The sequence below is a fragment of the Asparagus officinalis genome, chromosome 9 (genome assembly GCF_001876935.1).
Source record: "Asparagus officinalis chromosome 9, Aspof.V1, whole genome shotgun sequence".
NCBI classification, from domain to species: domain Eukaryota; kingdom Viridiplantae; phylum Streptophyta; class Magnoliopsida; order Asparagales; family Asparagaceae; genus Asparagus; species Asparagus officinalis.
This window is the reverse complement of record NC_033802.1, coordinates 30,871,660-30,891,524: the sequence shown is the minus strand read 5'-3', so window position 1 is coordinate 30,891,524 and position 19,865 is coordinate 30,871,660. Positions and strand designations below refer to the sequence as shown.

The 19,865-nt window shown below is 41.1% G+C and overlaps 1 protein-coding gene across 1 annotated transcript in view; it reads right to left on the bottom strand.

The window, feature by feature from the left end:
• LOC109824052 overlaps positions 1–19,032 on the bottom strand; it is a 33,891-nt gene extending 14,859 nt beyond the window's left edge. The window contains exons 1-2 of the mRNA XM_020390573.1: positions 18,761–19,032; positions 1,459–1,809 (exon numbers count right to left, since the gene is read on the bottom strand). Of these exons, the coding sequence (XP_020246162.1) occupies positions 1,459–1,809; positions 18,761–18,885 (476 nt within the window). The 5' untranslated portion in view covers positions 18,886–19,032. The remainder of the gene's footprint in view (positions 1–1,458; positions 1,810–18,760) is intronic.

Here is a 19,865-nt window from a genome sequence, read left to right as displayed (position 1 = left end):
ATATATATAGATATATCTGTGTATGTATAACACACACACCCACACACACATATACATAGATTCATACATATATACATACATACATACATATATATATAGAGAGAGAGAGAGAAATATGGGTATGCTTAAATTTTGTGCTTGGTAGTGAGGTGGCACAATCCCCTCCACTCATTCAAATGGGGGACCACATTCACATAGGTTGATGAGTGCATTGGGATATGCAACCATTTGAATGAGTGGATGGGATTATGCCACCTCACTACCAAGCACAACTTTTTGTGCTTGGTACCAAGCATACCCATTTTTCTCATTCTTCTCCCCCGTGAGCTGCCAGGTGTATGACATGTGAGCCCCCACACCGATGTGACTAGTAAGAGGCCCACATGTCATGGACTTGTCAGCTCACGGGGGAGAAGAGCTGCCAGCTCTTCTCCATTTTTATATATATATATATACACACACACACATACATACATACATATATACATACATATGTGTGTCTTGTGTGTGTAATAATCAAAAATAATAATAAAGAGAGACTATATATGCATACATTCACAATGTTCATGCATCCAAGAGTCTAAATAATAATTTCTAATAATATAATACATATACTGGTTACATATATGCCTTTTTTTTTATACTTCCATACATTTTATGACTTTGCAAAAGGAATATTAGTTTGGCTCTTCAGCTTACATGAAATGTTAAAGACTTACCTAAACCTTACTTATAATAGTCAATATTATTAGCATTTCCCTATTATAGTCTTTGTTGTATAAATGAGAATAAATAGATATCTCAAACAAGTAATATGGATAAAGAATTCTGTGAAGTGTAGGATATACATCCAATAACTTTATGGCCAATGCTTTAAATTAAATATTTATTATATAATTGAGGATACATTTGAATAAGTTATGCATGTGTCTGAGAAATGTCCATGGAAGTGTCAGTGTCCGATATGGGTGCCCAAGTGTCAGACACGAGTATGACTTCATGATAGAGGCACCTGTATACATAGGACCAACCTAAGACTTTCTTTTTCTTGTATTACCATCTCTAAAAGGTATAGTGATGTAGCTAGTAGATTTGGGCTCTAACAATTGATTGATTCCAATATTATAGATTTTATAATCTATTCTTGATTTGGTTACTTCTACACTTCTTTCGAGTATTCAAACATGACATGCAAATGCAAAAATTGCGGCACATGATAATAATTGACCTTACTGTTGATTGTGACATCAGCGCAACCAGCAAACAATGAATTAATGCATTACTTAAAGTGCACAAATTAAGTTATATGGAGGCCAAACCGAGATATTTTTCTAACAAACAAAAAATTCTTATGCTTTATGCCATTGACTAAGAGCTCATTTTGTTTATTAATGTTAAGAAACAAATCAAAACGGACAGGAAGGTACAAGCAAAACACGTTACACCATATGTGCATACCCTGGAGTATATTCCGGAATAATGATATTATAACCAAAAATTTTCAAATTGAAACCAACAGGAGAAGTCACTGGAACTGATTGTGATGAACTATCAAAAAAAAGTGGCAAGCTGTGCGATGATCCTGAAGGAGACCACTTTGCAAATATTGATATCAGGATAACTGTTGCTGCTATACCCAGAGCAATCGCTATCTTTGCGAAGAATGATGTCCCAGGACTGTTGGTGTTTGTTTCCACTTCCAAACATTCAAGAATTCCGTCCAAAACTTTATCCTCACCACTTGAAGGTGTAAAACCAGATTTGCAAGCCTTTACAGCTTCAACTCCTCGATGTTGGATCCTTCTTAGCCTGCTTATACAGTCAGAAATGTCATTTTGCATGTTATAGATGAAAAAGATAACAAAATAAAAAAATTGTTGGGATAGATTAACATCTTCGAAATATTGACACGTTAGAGTTCAACATAAAGAAAATTATTTTTTAGTCAAAATATTAAAAGATAAATTGTACAGCAAGTTATAGTAATCACCTCGCAATGGCAGAGCTCTACCAACAGTTTTTTAGAAATCAATAACGAAAACATCACCACATCAAACCAGCTTATGTAACCTCCTCCTTTCCCTTCATTTTTTTCGTTTGCTTTTGGAGTTATAAAACAAGTTTCTTTGTGAAGAGATCAGTAATAACTCCCGTAGCAGGTGTTGGATGATTATCTTAAGATGAATAGAACACTAAATAGGAATCCTTTTCAAAAAATTAATAATGGGCTTATTGGCTCAAGGAGAATACTTTTCGTTCTCTCAGTATACATGTGGGTCTATGGATGGAATAGATAGGTGGATGTTTTGGGTAGGAGGCAACAGGCAGGGACACAAGTTACCTGTTCAATAAAGACGGTGGAGTAAGGAAGAGAGTCCCGGTTTATGCCCTAGCAAGAACCAAATGCCAAGGAAACCTACAAACTATTTACAGGTAGTAGGGAGGTATCATTGTTTGAGAAAGGAGGTAATAAAAAACAGGAACTACACTGGCAAAAATTGCAGCACTATGAATGCTCAAACAAGCAATATTTCAGCATTTGAAGAGTTATACTTAAAACATATTTGGTCGTAGTATTATTGCTGAAATTTACCATTTACTATCAAAAATTCTTTTGACTACCAGAAGCTAAATCAAAAATTGACTCCACCATCTACTGATTATGCCTAGCTGCAAGCTGTTCTCAAACCGCAGCTCAGACATTTCTTTCCATCAAAGAAGCTGAACCAAGGCTCCTGCATGACAATGTCAAAGTAGCTCAAGATCATACGAGAAGGTGATATTTGTAGCAGAATAGGACACTCCCGCAGCATCCATGGTCAGATTATATCATGTTCGTTTATAATAGTTAAGGTTTCCCTCTTTTGCCTCTTTGGGTTGTTTCCGGAAGCATGTTATCCATATGTTCATTTTCAACGAAACACAATATATTATACCATTAGCAAAAACTAATACATCTCCGATTTGTAATAGTTGCTTGGAAACATGACAAGGTATTAATTCAACATATACTGGACCCTAGTCAACCTCCCTTCTATCATCTTAGCAAAAGATGAATAGTTAATGATTAACCTTTAAAGTCTCCCCAAATTCTGATCCTAATGCTTGCTAAATACCGAACTCCCTCTCTTGAGCAACTTTCTTGGGACCTCTGCAAGCTACATACTACATGGAACTATAGTTACTAGAGGGAACATTTATGCTCCCATGCTATACTCATGATGATTTACTGAAGCAGAACGAAGGCAATCAACTCTAATATTAGATCTAAATCTGAAAACTAAAGGAAAAATATAAAAAGAAAAGATAAATTGGGAGCCTAAGCCGGTATCACATGCAATGGGAAGAAGGGCTGAGATTGTAACAGAGAAAAATAACCAAAACAAAAAAGCTTCACACCTTTAAATCTGATGATTCACTCCAATATCTCAACTAACACATCCATTCATCGATTAATCAATCTCTGCCCCTTACAAAAATCCATCCTCTCTTTAATAGAGTTTGGAATTTTTATCTTAAACCAACTCTGTCTCTGAAAAAATTCAATCTTTTTGATAAAACTAATTCGACAAACTCAATCTACACCTAACATAATTAAAATCCAAACAACTTAACAAAATGATAAAATCCAAATCTATCGAAGTCTAATCAAATCTTTGATCCCCATCAATTCTCCTAGGCATGGAAGAAATTACCACAGGTTAAAAAAAAGTTGATAATAGTACCCTGGATCAAACTGTAGGCTCCTTTGAATTTGAATCTCCACGCCAATAAACTAAGTATTTCTGCAATCCATCGTTAGCGATTACCATTGTTCAATTATCATAAATCTGCTCATAGGGCAGCACTATCGATAAAGATGGCAAATGAAGCAGTAATACAGCAAGTACGCTAAGAGCTGCAAAATCTATCAGTTTAGAATATGGAAAGAAAATTTTCAGTATTGAAGGCTGGATTTAAACTCATTCTATTTGGCAAAACTAATTCATAAAAATTCTCTCATACCCCTCTACTGACACGAATATGAATGAAACTTTATGAAAGATCTTCAAAACCCTAGAAGAAATGAATACATGAGTCACTAGGGTAGAATTATATCTATTAGGGAATAACCATGAGAATAGGGATGAATCGCCTAGGGATATACTTTGAGAATGATACCCAAATAATAGAATTTTTCTTCCTCCCTCTAGAAGGAACATGGAAAGAGGACAAGGAGATAGGAATAGACAGATGATATCACAAAAAGGGCTAAGGTAGACACCCCTTCCTATGATGGAAGACACGACCCCAGGCTTTTAACGATTGCATGGTGTTATGTCAATAATTAGCCAAGTGCAAATCCTCCTCTTGGAGTCGACACGTATCCCATATTATCATTAATTATCAGATCAGTGCACCCAAGCTAGAAGTAGCTCCGGTAGTTAGGGTACTCTACCCTTTCCAAGCAGTCTGAGTCCAGACGAGCTCTCACTCGACCTCATCATTCGAGCTGACCACCCTCACATTCAGAGCCGCGTCGACAACTTGCGAGGTCGACAAAAAAGATGGTACCGGTCGTCCCACTCGCAGAGTCGGATTGGAAGGTGATTTGTCCTCGAACTCCTCGCCAATAGCTGTCCATTATCATCATTGCTCATGCCACGAGTCTCTATGGCTTATCACCCTCAATACCTCCTCAATCATTGTCACATCAGATTAATGGTGACTCATCGCATAGGCAATCGCACTGTTTTAAAAAACATCCGCCTAGTCCGCTTAGGCGTACGCTTAGGTCTAGACGGTACCTAGACCGCCTAACTAGCGCCTAGCGCCTAGGCTGTATTTAGACTGCCCACCTATATTTTACAAGCGTTTAGGGGAGCATTGTCTGCTTACGTGGATTGCACCCTGTAGACCTTGATTGTGATTTTATGTGTCGTAGCCTACACGTCCTCCAAACTCCATTAACCTCCAAATATGAACACCTCCATTACCTCCTCCGACCTTCAGCAAAATCTCATCGACCACCACTTAAATGAAGAAAGAAAAAAAACGTCCAGAAACCGCTTAGGCGTCCGCCTAGACGACTAAGCGCTGGGCGCCAAGTCCGACGCCTAGAAGCGCCCAGCGTTTAATGTAACATTGGGCAATCGATACTTGTTAGCTATCTGTCGATTCAGCTGCCTGTCTGGACTTGGCCAGAGTTGCTGAGTATATATATGGGCTCGTCGCCCATTGATGAAGGAAGGCCTTCAGGCACCCCTCGAGCTATAAGTACGCCATTTCCGGCTAATTAATTTCATCATCTGCATATTTAGTACTTATTCAGTTCATTGATTTCCCACTCAACCTCTATGCTGACTTAATCATCAGAAGAATCATCGAAAACCTAACTCCGGCCCTCTAAGGCTCTAACATGTTCATTTTGTAGCTCTCTTATCTTAAAATAAGGGATCGGTCGCCTAAGGGGACGAGGGGACCCACATCATCCGTTTCGACCCTAACCCTATCGCTAACTTGGGATTATCTACTAATCTCGCTGCTGAGTCTCACGACATCAACAATGGCGCTAACCGTGGGGCTCTCTTATTACTTCAGCTAGACTATCCCCTATATTTTAAGCATCGGAATAACTGAATAAGAAGTCATCTCCATCTAAGCTCCACAACAGTCAAGAAATTTCGCAGTAAGGCCATGATGGCAAGTTGGTCACAATATATACAGCTTCGGAGAACTCTCCAAGGTAATCAAATTAAAGATACTATCTTAAACGAGATATTTTTGTGCTATGTACCTATTTACAATTGTCGACAGTCAGCTCTTCATCGACTCGGCCTACTTCAACAAAAGACCTTGGTATCATTTTCATGAATAAATCCAAGATGCGCCATTGACAGAAATACCTTGGTATTATTTTTATGAGTAAAATCTAAGGCACATCAGAACTTGGTATCATTTTCATGAGTAAAACCTAAGACACGTAAAAGACCTTGATACCTATTCAGGATAAACCTAACACGCCATCAACTCGGTCGACTACGACAAAAAGACCTTGGCACCATTATCATAAGTCCAAGGCACGTACCCCAGGACCTTGGTGTCATCGTGAGTGAACCCAAGGGACGAGGTCGAGTCATCCCCAACTTAAGCCACAAAGCGGAGTCACCTCGACCCAAAAGCAAATCGGTACTAAAGACTAATTGCAAGCTCTTAAACACAAAAACGCAATTTAAAAGATACTCGGTTCAAATTGACAAAGATATCTTTTTGTTCATATATATGAAACTACTTACGGTACAAAAAATTGCTACACAAAAAAAAGAGAGAAGATACATAAGCCCCTCCAGGGTCGGACTCGGTAAAGATGCGTGCGGATCAACACCAGAGCCAGAAACAGGAGCTAAAGGCAGAACAGCTGTAGTAGGAATTAGCTAAGGAGCCGACTGAACCTCGGAATCGACCTCCTCGCCTTTCTTCTCCCCTGGCTTACTCAGCCAGCTGTCGTAAGCCAACCCCTCGTCTGCCTCCTTAGCCGACTCTCAGTCCTCGTCGCCACTCCAGTCATTAAGCATGAGCCCCCTCCCTGCTTCTCTATCTCCTAGAGCGTGCCAAGACAATTTGGCCACTCTTGAAGGATAGTGGAACTAGTCAAGATCACTTCAAAGTTCGGTCGAGAGCTACGCTTCGAGATAGTCATAGCCAGGCTTGCAAGCGAGCGCTACCTCCACCTTTCCGAAAGTGCATGGTGATAGCCTTCAACAACCTCGAACCGGTAGGCCTCGGACTCCAAGTGAGCGATCCAACCTTGCAATGCCTGGATCTCAATGATGGACGACTCACGTTGTCACTCGGCCTCCACCGCAACACAAGTGCTCTCCTGCCTGAGATACTTGTGAGTTGTCTGCTCCTTTAGCTCAATCCGCAGGATCTGGGCGACCAGTCGATCTGATCGAGCCTGCTCATATGCGTCACTCCTCTCACTTCTCGGGTTCAACCTCCTCGGACAATTATTTTATAATGTCATTCCGTTCATGAAGCTAGTGATCGAGATGGCGGAGGTCCTCCTTACTGGTTGATCTCCGCCGACTTCTAGCTATTCGAAGTCTTCAGACCATCGATCATCTTCTGCATCTCCACCTCCCGATGCCATTTATCCTTGCCTCTTTTGGATGACCATTTCATCCCCCTAGCAGCTAGCGTCAGGAGAGCCTTCCCGAGGTCAGCCTTCTGGGCCTCCAACTCCTCTTGGAGTTTGAGATATGAGATTCAGACTCGCTCATCGTGGCCGAACAGCTCCTGTTCCACCAAAGCTCCACGGATCATATAACCCTTTAGGCACTGGTGAAGGCCGACATCCGACATCTCCCCAAGGATCTTGTCATCGCGAGGAAGGTAGAATTGTTCAACTGTTCGGATTTAGGCAAGTCGTGACTCCAGAACCGACCGCCTCTTGTCGAGATGTCGCCTGGGCTCATACCTAAACTCCCGCAACGGCTCCTTATCGTAACGAGGACTGATTCTGAAAGACCTTATCAGTAGCATCCTCCACCTATCCCACTTCTTTGCCTCGAGCTCATCGACGCAATACGGATACGACCATCCGAACCCTTGAGTAGAAGGCGCCTTGATGCGAAACGGGGGAGGGGGTCTATCGGAATTAGTGATTTAATTTGAACAACGCACCGTTTCGCCAAAAATCATGATATTCGGTAGGAAATTAATTTAAAAATAATTAATGTGACAGATGGATTTTAACAAGATTTGTCTCAATAGTCATAAACAATTCCAATCTCGATCAATTTAATTGTAGTATTAGTTATCGTTGTGTAAGTTCTGCAATCAATATCAAGATTACCAGTCACATGTTCCGTTACTCTCGACTCACCAATTTAATCAAGCAGTGAACATAAGATAAAAGTTTAGAGATGTATTATTCATGCAATTAACTAATAAATTAAGATTAACAAAAAAATATAGAGAGAAATTGGTACCATCAGATCCAACTGAGTTGGAATCGAGTCTGATCAAATAACCAGATCCAAAGACAAACCCGATCCAAAGTCTCCTTTGTCTATGAGTTCTTCAATATGAAATTGGGCGAAGAAAGGTGAAACGAGCGGCGGGTCTGTTCAACGACGAAGAACGACGAAAGAGCGCGAGATCCGACGACGACGAGAGGCGCGAGCGACATTTGAGGACGAAGAAGGACTGTGATGGTCGTCGACGAAAGGGGATCTGATATCGACGAGGCGGCGGGACGACGCGGGCGATGAAACTGTTCGGAAGTGGAGGAGAACAGGACGTCGACAGCGTTGCTCGAAGGAGAAGAGAGCGGGGGAGAGGCTGCGGTTGTTAAAGGAAGAGAAACTCACGAGGGTTAATGGGGGCGAATTAGATCTAGGTTTTTTTTTTTGGTAATGAATGGTGGAGATGGACCTGTGAGGGAAATGAAGGGATGGATGGATTTGGGGATAAGTAACTAGGGTTTCACACACCTAGAACTGGCATTTGGGTTTCACACACCAAATACAAAGAAATTCTCAATCTGAGAAGAACTTAATTTTTATTCAATAATTCATTGATTTTTAATAGTCTCATACAACCTTATTTATAAAAAAAAAAACTACGTGCACACAACGTGTAATAAAAATAGAAACAAACAACAATCCCTTAAATCACTCAACTAAAATTAAACTAAATTTCAAATTTTAAATTTCAAATTTTAAATTTCAAATTTTAAATTTCAAATTTCAAAATTCAAATTTCAAATTTCAAATTTTAGATTTCAAAATTCAAAATTTAAAAATATATCAACTAATCAAATATTGTCATTTCTTGTCCTCATTACGCCCCCTCAGCGGGCAGCTCTTTTCCCTATCGATGGGCAGAGTCAGCAAGCATATCAGGGGCCACCTCGCCCTATGCTAGGGCCTCAGCCTCTTGCGGTCTGCAGCGCATATGGATCTTAACCCCCCGTCTTCTTTTGGGCGGGAACCTATCATCAAACCATACCAGCTTTCAGCTCTGGGCTAAATTGCAACGAATAGGCCGCCTGCCCACATTGTACGACGGAGAGCAGAATGCTCTATGCGGAGGCTGATTTTGTGGCATCCCCTTGGAGCAGCAAAGGACGCGACCACGTCTATAGTAGCTTTAGGCCGTCTATTTTTGGGCGGCTTGACTGCCCCACTTTCCTAAGCGCTGCTTCCTTTGAAGGCGCCTACCCTCTCGACAGGGTCGTAGCCGGCACCTGCCAGATCCGGCCAATCGAGCGGCTATCTCGGCCACATGAGCTTGGACCCCCTCAACCTCCTCAGGGGCCAGATCGGGACGGAGGCGCTTATTCGGCCTGTTCGAGTTGTCCAAGTGATTTTGATCCGACGAATGCCAGTATAAGTTCTTATCATATCAAGCGCGCGCTTCTCGTCGCTCGACAGTAGCCCAGGCTTCCGAACATCCTTCTTGATCTCTAGCCAGTTAGAGAAAGTCAAGACGGAGTCGTCCCCGGACACCCACATGAATCGCTCCTTCCCGTCCTTATTCGACTCAGAGCGTTGGAGACTATCTTGTTTCCCCCAAGACTTGGAGGTAATAGTGTCCCTCGTGCTGGTTCACCTTCACACGGATGAGGTGGCCGAGAATTCTCAAAACCAATGGCAAATAACGACGAACCCCACCAGAGTGGCGATGGAGTTCGACTTCATCTGCAACGGCCGCATGCCCAGGGTCTCGAAGACACAGCGGACGAAAGGATGCGATGGTAGATGCAAACCATACTCCAGGTGTTTAAGATACACCGAAATGATGTTATCACTGTAATCGTACACCGCCTGTGCACGCGTCGGCTCTATTAGGGCAAACACCCAAGGGATATTGTACTTGCCGTACAAACTCTCCAGTAGTGACAACAGCACTTTAGAATAGAATTTTTACAGTTGGTTGATCCGAACCTCATTCTGAGCCAGGAAGATGAAGACGCCATCAGATCTGAAAGTTCATCGAGGAAAGTGTCGAAGAATCCGAGTTCTTTCGCAGCGGAAGAGTTCAAGAGATTTTGTGAATGCGAAGATTTCTCACATCAAAGCCCTCATATTTATAGGCAGAAGGACCGACAGGTGGCAAATATCGGTCGACTCATCTCCCAACCAATGGCTGACTCATCTCCCAACCAACGGCTGAGGTCATTCCCAGAATACAAGGCTACTGTGCTAGGATCGACACATGCCTCATCTTAATTCACCTGCAAACCCCACACAAGATTCAAGGCGACGGCAGCTCAAGATCTTTGATTACGTTAACAACATTACATCTAGGAGACACTTCGGCAACCCCTCATAAATGCACCTCGAAACCCGGCCAGCTGCAATCCTATTTTACTCGAACTCGGCTACTCTAAGTTCGAGCGAAAGGGGCCAATGTTATATCAATAATTAGCCAAGTGTAAATCCTCCTCTTAGAATCGACACATGTCCCGTATTATCATTAATTATCATATCAGTGCACCGCAGCTAGGGGCAATTCAGGTAGCCAGAGCACTTGACCGTTACCGAGCCAGGCCGAGTCGAGACAAGCTCTCACTCGACCTCATCATTCAAGTTGACCACCCTCACACTCAGAGTCAGGTCGACAACTTGTAAAGCCGACAAAAATGACGGTACTTGTTCTCCCGCTCGCAAAGCTAGATCAGAAGGTGGTTTGTCCTTGAACTCCTTGCCAATAGCTGTCCATTATCATCGCTACTCATGCCACAAGTCTTCATGACTCAGCACCCTCCATACCTCTTCAATCACCATCACATCAAATCAATGGTGACTCATCGCATAGTCAGTCGACACATATCAGCTATCTGTTAATTTATCTGTCTGTCTAGACTCGGCCAGAGTTACACTTCTACCTCTCTCAGTTGGGTATATACATGGGCTCGTCACCCACTAATGAGGGGAGGCCTCCAGGCCCCCATTTCCGGCTAACTAATTTCATCATCTGCATATTTAGTACTTATTCAATATATTGATTCCCTGCTCAAGCTTTATGCTGACTTGATCGTCGGAGGAATTACCGGAGAACCCAACCCTAGTCACCTAAGGGAATGATGGGACCTGCGTCCTCTAGTTCGACCCCAAGCCTCGTCGCTAACTCGGGATTATCTACTGATTTCGCTACTGAGTCTCAGGACATCAACAAATGACGGACATGAATTGCTATTTTTATTCCTTAGGATTAGATTTGCTAAAATAAAGTTGTCTAATCCAGCAAAATAATTACTAGACTAAAGTTCAAAGATAGCTAGAACGCTTAGGAAATCCACATATAGAGTTATGGGAAGAGATGAAGGAGAAATTGAAAGAAAAATATTTGCCTCTCACTCATAGGACCCATCTGATAGACCAATTAAATACCCTACGACAAGGTAATTTGTCTGTCCAAGAATACATGAATAAACTTGATAAATTAATGGTTCAGGAAGATCCTAGCTGCTCACTAAGTTTCCTATGGATCTTAGAGCAAATATGAAGAGGGAAATGGTTCATCACATAGTCATCTTGCTAGAACATATCTATCAGGTTTCTAAGGATTTTGAGCAATATCTTAAGGTCTCTAGAACTAGTAAGTTTTCAACCCAAACTAAGGAGCCATTTCAGAAATCAATAGGTAATGAAACTAAAATCAATAATAATGCTTCCTCAGATTCAACAATAAAAATCAATCACCAGTAGTTCAACAAATACAAATGGAAAGACTTCTAAATGTTTTAATTTTCAAGGTCTAGGACACCTCGCAAATCAATGCCCAAGTAAGAACTTGCATCTTGGAATAGAAAACTAAATTGCATAGAAAGAAATTGAGTTAGAAGTAAATGTTTATGTGCCTAAATAAGGAGCTATTGATGTTGAAGAGACCTTAGGCACCACTTCAACAATCACTTTAGGATTTATGTATGTGGTAGTACCCTCTAATGAGAATCCTAGTAACGAATTATTTCAATACTTTTATGAGATTCCTAAGAAGCTAACTAAATTTGATGAATTAGAGCTAAAAGATTTAGCACTTAAATAGCCACATTGTAGGCTGAACAACTCTAGCCACATTCGATAGGACTTTGAAATTTTTAACAAGATTCCTTGAAAGGTGATGCATAAACTTGAGTCCATATGAAGCCCATAACTGCTTCGATAAGACTTTGGTTTCCCACTTTGGCTTCAAGCTTATGGAATCATTCCAAAATCCTCTTTTAAAACTCAAATGGTTTGTTCATCAATTTTCCATCCCCTCTAAAATGAAGAAATACAACCCCTTCTATAGGAGCAAACTAAGAGAAAACAAAATCCTAAAAAGATAGCAACAAATAAAATTCTAACTAATAGAAAACATCAAATAAAATTGCAACTAATCCTAACTAACTACAATACTAACTGAAATGAAAATCCAAATCCTAACAAATTTCATAATCCCAACTTGAGAAATCCATAGCCTTTTTGGCCTGCATTACTTACATTGATGAGGACGTTTTGTGCAACATAACAATTGTATGGCCACCTGTTAGGCAAGTAATCTATGGATGAGAGGTCACAAGTTCCAGATATTGCATAACCAACTTATATAAAGAGTTATCCTCATAGTAAAATGGGGCGATCCTAAACTCAATGGAAGAAAATGCATTTCAGGCAGAACTAAGTCCTAAAAAGATCAAGGAATTACCACTTGCACTGAGTGACAGATGCGAGTTTCATGTGCTGATTGGAAACATTGTCTAAGATGTCCCCAAAAGAAATAACTCAAAAGTGTTGAAATGGAACTATCATTTTTCCTTTTTAGACTCAATAGATTGAGAAATTAAAAAACTGCCATAAAACAACAAAGTCAACCATATTCATAAAAGCTGAGGCATCTCTATCTATCATTGCTTTGTAGAAAAGAGTACTAATTTTTCCAGCACAACAAAATGTAATCATGGAGAAAAGGCAAGTATAGTTTGCTTCAAGTTAGTCTCCAGTCAACGGTTTTCTGCCTGACTATTTGATTTTCTCTTATTGGGTGCTTCTGGGCCATAGACCCAGAGCATATCGCTTGACACTTAAGCGGCATGTAGGCTTTATTTCTTAAGGCAATTGTTTTTGCCATAGTAGGAAGTGTAAGATTTACAATTGTAGAGGAAAAGACAAAGGCTAAAGGGATACACCGATAGATGAATGATTCGTTTGAAATATCCTCATTGTTTTATCTGAGCTAGATTTGGAATATCGACCCGGTCTATTCTTTTCACCCGTTCCTATGCTTAAGCGGGTAACATAAACTCTTTGACACTGCACAGCCAACTTAAGCGGCCTATGCTCACTTAGGCACTTCCAAGATTTGTGGGGGAGCTCAGTACTTCTTAGGCTTAAGCAGATGCATAGGCAGGCACCAAAACCATTTTTTTTTTAAAATCTATTTTCAGGGAAAGGCTCTTAGGAGTCATTAAGAAAGTCTATAAAAGGAGAGGAGACTCGAATGAAAGACAAAGGAAGTCCAATTTTAGAGACAAAAACTCCAACGAAAAGAAAACAAACTCCCTTTCTTTCGCTCGCTCTGGCATCAATAAACTCTCTATACTAAAGATTCACAAGCGTTTCCAATTTTAGAGACAAAAATTCACATAATTTAGATTGTCAATAAATTATCAATAATGTAAAAAATAGTGTTGGTACATATGTATGACATCGGTATATGAATCGGTATATGATCAATAATGTAAAAAATAGTGTTGGTACATATGTATGACATCGGTATATGAATCGGTATATGAATTTGTAAAAAATTATGGTTCCCTAAAATTGATATAGGATTTAATTTTAAGTAACAATAAATTTTTAAAGTCTTTTCGTATAATATTGATCTTGATTGTTTTACTCTTTAGAGGTAATGATGAACGATCGAATCGTAATTTTGTGTTCGTATGATGGGAAGAATAAATACCTCGAAAATAATATGCCCGTTTATGAAGGTGGTACGACGACACCATTGTTTATAACAAAATCGTGTACTTTCGATGAGTTGGTTAATAAATTGCACAAACTTACATTAACCAACTCACGTGAGTATCACCTTAATGTTATTTGTAATTATCCTGTCGTGGAGAACAGGACAAGCGGCATTCAAATATCAAGTGACTACGATATGAGTCTCATTGGAGTCTTACATGACGAGAAGCGTTCGATTGAATTGTTCATTGAAAAACATCAAAGGAATTTGGGCAAATCGTTGAATTATGATGGAATGTATTCCCGCATGTTGGAAGACCCTGATGTTGATTCCGTTGGCTTTTTATCTCCTCAACAAGATGAAGGTTGGACACAATCATAATATATGAGCGGTCCTTCGCTTGTGGGCACTTCGAATGCAATCGATACTAACACGGGAGTTCAAGAAGATAATGCAAGTGTTGAATCTGAGAATGATGATGAAGAGGAGGGCTTACAAATTAATAGCATGACCTTGATAGATCGTGATGAAGGGGACAACCACCACATTGACGGGTGTTATGCTAATAATGAGTATGTTGTCTTAGAGGATCCGCCGCCCGATGAACTTCAAGGAGAAGAATGAATCGATAACTCCGTGATGGAAAGTGTTCCTATTGGCACTAATAGCGGTCATGATACACAGGGCGAGGACTTCTCATTCGTGAAGGGAGATCTATATGAGAGCAAGGAGAAATTGATCCATGCGCTTCGCTTGTACGCCATTGCAAAAAATGTCAAGTTTAGGCCAACAAAAAATAATACTACAAGCTATAATGCGGTTTGTTTCTATCGCAAAGATGGCGATGATGAAGATATTGGTGGACACCACGACGGCAATGCGAAATGTCCGTGGAAGCTTAATTCACGCTCCGGTGTAAGAGTAGGCGGGCAATTCAAAATCACGGCATACAACGGACTCCACACTTGTAGCAATCCTCGATTAGAGATGAATAACAAGAATGCAAAAAAGATCTAACACATTGAGCATTGTCTTCTAATATAATTCTCAGTTATATTCATTATGGATCCGGGACCGAGACGCTCCGACGTTTTGACCCTCCAAGCGAGCCACGTTTCAGATTATATTGGCTCAGGACAAGTATATGCTAGTTAGCATTGGCACTAATTTTAATTTTTCGCATTATACTTAATCAATTCTTTTTTGACGTGCAGCCCGTACCTGATATCACCATGATCGAGCATTCCCAGAGCCATTCATCTTGGGTCATTGAGGATGAGAGAGTTCTAGCGCTGATCTCTCAGGCTGGTTTTCGGGAGTGCTCGACGGTTCGATATTTCACATGCATATAGGGGAGTGCACCATCACTTTACAGGACGTGGTCGTCATTCTTGGGCTCCGGATCGATGGGCCGCCAGTTACGGGCACCGATGATCATAGTTGGCCGGAGGTATGTGCCCGGTTTCTTGGATAGGTTCCGGACTTGAGGAGTGGTGCGATGAAGCTATCGTGGCTTCGTCAGACATTTCAGGGCGACATACCAGAGGATGCCAGTGATGAGACGCTTCAGTTCCATGCTCGGGCTTACATATTACACATGATAGGGTGCGTGCTTTTTCCTGATGCGAGCAAGACTCTTGTACATGCACGATGGCTGCCGTTGCTAGAGGATTTTGACGTATGCGGCGCACTGTCGTGGGGCAGTGCGGTGTTAGCATACTTGTATCGAGAACTGAGTAGAGTATCCCTGATGCAGAATAAAGAATTCAAGGGATGCTGCACATTGATACAGATTTGGTCATAGGAGCGCATTCATATTGGACGCCCTACTTTACTTGTGCATCGTGACCTACAGGGGCAGTTTCCTTTGGCATACAGGTATAATTGTACACACAAATTTTATTCGCACTGAATTTGTACTTATATATTCTCTATTCTACATATAGGTATAACGTGCGGTACGCTAAGTACCGATCAGCGACGCGGCATCGTGAGTTTTACCGAAATGAGCTTGATGGCCTCCAACACGAACAGGTAAATATAAATCTCAAGTCGTTATGAATATTATAGTTTTGTTGTTGATACTGATAAATTTTTTATTTTATTTCAGTTCAAGTGGAGACCCTATACACCGCCGGAGCTGGATATGCATTCTCTTGCACCCATCTGCCGAGATAGTCCCGACTTATGGAGAGCCAGAGTTCCATTGATTTTTTGGAAGATCGTGGAGATGCATGTCCTTTACCGTGTGCTATGACAGTTTACGCTCTCTCAGCATGTGCCTGATCCTGTTGAGCAGATTGATCGTCGACGGTGACCTACTTCGTACCGTACCGACTGGGCCGTAGTCCATGCAGCCTACATAGACAGGTGGGCTCATAAGTGGGATTTCATCCATGATACGAGACCCATAGCTGTTAACTATATCGTGTATATGCGTTGGTATTGGGATCCGTGCTTTTGATAGCATTCAGGCTGATATTGATGCGACCGTGCCTGAGATTCAGGATCAGGTGGCGTTAGGACTCCTCGGCAGGATCAAGAAGACCATAGCACAGGTGTTTCATAAGACTCACGTCGACGAGTTCGTAGGCCGTGAGGACAGGTCTCGATCATTTGGGCAAGCGTACACTCGGCGCCGACGGCCACGTGACGATGACGGCGGCACTTCGCATGCTGATGGAGCCGGCACTTCTCATGCTGATGGAGCCGGAACTTCACATGTTGATGAAGCCGGCACTTCACATGCTGATGGAGCCGGCACTTCGCAGCCTCACACACAGCCGGATACTCAGATAGTCGAGGCTCATTAGCGCGGGGGCGGGGAAGAGCGAGGGGGAGGGGGAAGAGAGTGAGAGGACGGAGAGGAGCTATATTGGGTTGTATTTGAACTTATTTTGTTAAAATTTGTAAATTGTATGAATTTTCAAATACTATACTTTTATGGATCAATTATAGCTCGATATGTGATCTTTTTGCGTATTGTTTGATTCGTGCGTGTTTAAATAATATATATATTGCAGTAATTATTGTCAACAGGTAAATAGTTGTATATATGAGTTAAATAGGTAGACGTATGCATGCTGTGCATGTTTTTGCAAAACCTGCAACTTCACGGGAGTTGAACTCCCGTGAAGTTGCAGTGTAAATTTCCCAGAGAGCGATTCTCTGGGAAATTTGGCCTGTAACTCCACGGGAGTTCCACGGGAACTCCCGTGGAGTTTTAACAATACAACAAACTCCACGGGAGTTGAACTCCCGTGGAGTTTATTGAGGGTAATAAATTTCACGGGAGTTCAACTCCCGTGAAGTTTAAAAACGTACTAAACTTCACGGGAGTTGAACTCTCGTGAAGTTTCGTAAGGTTTTTTTTAAAAACCGACCTGGTTTCAGCGACAGTGCTGAAACCAGGTCGGTTTCTCTAAATAAATCTGAAACGGATCGTTTTTTGCAAATAAAACATCAAATGGGTTGGTTTTGAAAATTTGTCCCACCCTCCTCCCCATTATAAACTGTTTTCGCCAAAAATTGGTTCTGTCATGGAATTCATTATATCTTCGGTCGATTACAATAAATTCAAAAAAGAGATAGCCTTTTTATAAGACTTCTTTTACACAACAAAATAAAAATTACAACTCTTGAGAAACAAACGCAGGATCGTTGTTTGGATCGCTGCTTGCGTGGGATCTTTGCCTGTGCCGGGAGCGCTTTGACTCGTGGACCACCAAATCACAGATTCTGATTGAATCGTAAGGGATTTAATGATTCTTCCTTCGTTTATCGAAGTGAGAATTTGAAACGATATCTTATCAAAGTAAGATAATCGTTCTTCTTAAGATCAAATCAAAGCTCGAATCTCAAGGAATTGCCGGAAGCTCAGGAACTCTGCTCTCTCTCTCTGCTCTGGATTACTCTCTGCTCCAAAGTGCTCAAGAATGATCAGCCCCCCTTAAAAATGGCCTTCGGGGGATATTTATAACCCCTAGGAACAGTTGGCGGAAAACAAGCTCGCGAGACAGTATTTGCTGTCTCGGCTGTCGAGACAGTGTTTGCTGTCTCGGCGGGCGAGACAGTGTTTGCTGTCTCGGCCCGCGAGACAGTAAATGCTATCTCGGAAAAGGAATATTCCTGACAGTTTTAGTTTTAACTGCCTTCCTACGTTTCAAACTCCGTTATTTTGGCAGTTATCCACGTGATTCTCGCCCACGATGTTTTCCACGTCCTTGGCAGTTAATGGACACGTGTCGACGGTTACAAAACAGTTTCTGATCTTTTGAAAGCTGTCTCCAGTCAAGTCTGTCTCGCGTGCGAGACAGTCTATACTTGTGTTCTTTTTGACATTTTGGATGACTTCCTTTTGAGCTGTGTTTGGATATCTCTCAGCATTTTTTGACGCCTACAGATACCCCCTCCAAAGTATTCCAGACTCATTCTTTTATAAAGGAGTCTGGGATACTTTGGATAAGACAGATTCTACTTACGATCCCTTCAATGCTTGGTTGAGTAGATCGTGTAGAAGGATTTGTAGAGCTGTGTTTGGATATCTCTCAGCATTTTTTGACACCTACATAAACCCTCATGACTTTTGGCCAAAAACAAACCAATGTGACAAAAAAAAATTCAATATTTAGCATTGTACTTGCAGGAAGATTGCAAAGTTTAGCATGTATATATAAATTTATTCACCCTCATTATTCCAAATTGCTTAAAAATCGATCTTTAGCATGTATTTGGAACAATATCGGAATCAAAACATCGGTTTCACCATCGAGCATTATGACAACAGGAGAATAAAAAGAGTTAGATTAGATCGTACCTTAGGGTTTCGAAAGGGGAGAAAGCGGCGGCGGAAACGCATCGGACATTGTTCTTGAGGGAGGATTTCGTGGCAGAGGCCGCGAAGGCCGCGGCGGCGGAGGAGTGGGGTAAAGGATTCGACATTACTTCTCTCCCTCTCTCTCTCTCTCTTTCTCGAGTTTTCAGAGAGAGAGAGAAAGAGGAGAGAGATTGGCGTGAGTTTGCTTGCTGCTGTGGTATGTGGAGCAGGAGAGAGGACGGGGCGGTGATGTGTCCGTGCTGTGGTCCACTTCAATTCTCGGGGTGTGAAATAAAAAAGGAAAAGAAAATCAAAAGGAAAAAGAAAAAGGTGTATACATAGATAAGATGCGGATAATACTTAGGTTTTTTATTTGCGCGGAACGACGGCTGCCTTGGATGCGTGCGTTCAGACCGGGCTGAGGCCGGACGGAGGTGGAGGACTAGCCCATATGATTTTTTCGGTCATACTAATTTCAAGATCCGAGGAGAGTCCTCAAGAATACAGATATGAATGCTAAAATCTATATTCCGTAGAATATAATTACTGATATGAATATGAAGTAAAATATATAGATCTGTATCTGAAATATTAATGGATTTACGATTAATTTTGATGATCGAGAGACTTAATATCAGCTTTTCATATAATATATTCACAAAATCTTTTATGTCATATAAACTAAATTTTTTATATTATATACTTTTCATATATCTGTATTATATCTGCATGTATAGCCTATGCATCTGCATGCACATCCGCATCCGATTTTGGCAAATATGAATATGAATTTTTCTTACCAATATATATCTTTATAAGGGTGAGCATTCAGTCGAACTCGTTCGATTTGGGGAAAATTGGCCAAATCATAATCGAACTGCCTAGGTATATTGAACTCACTCAACTCAGTTCGGTTCAGCTTGAGCCAGTTTGTTTGGTTTTATTTATTTGTCTTGTTGGCTTTTGGATCTCAAAATTGAACTACTACCAAGGGATTATATTCCCACACACATCTCTGCATTGACTAATTGCCAAAAATCTCGTTAATACAGTAATTGAAAAAGAAAATATTTTTTCAGGGTTCAATGAAAATTCCTTACAAAAG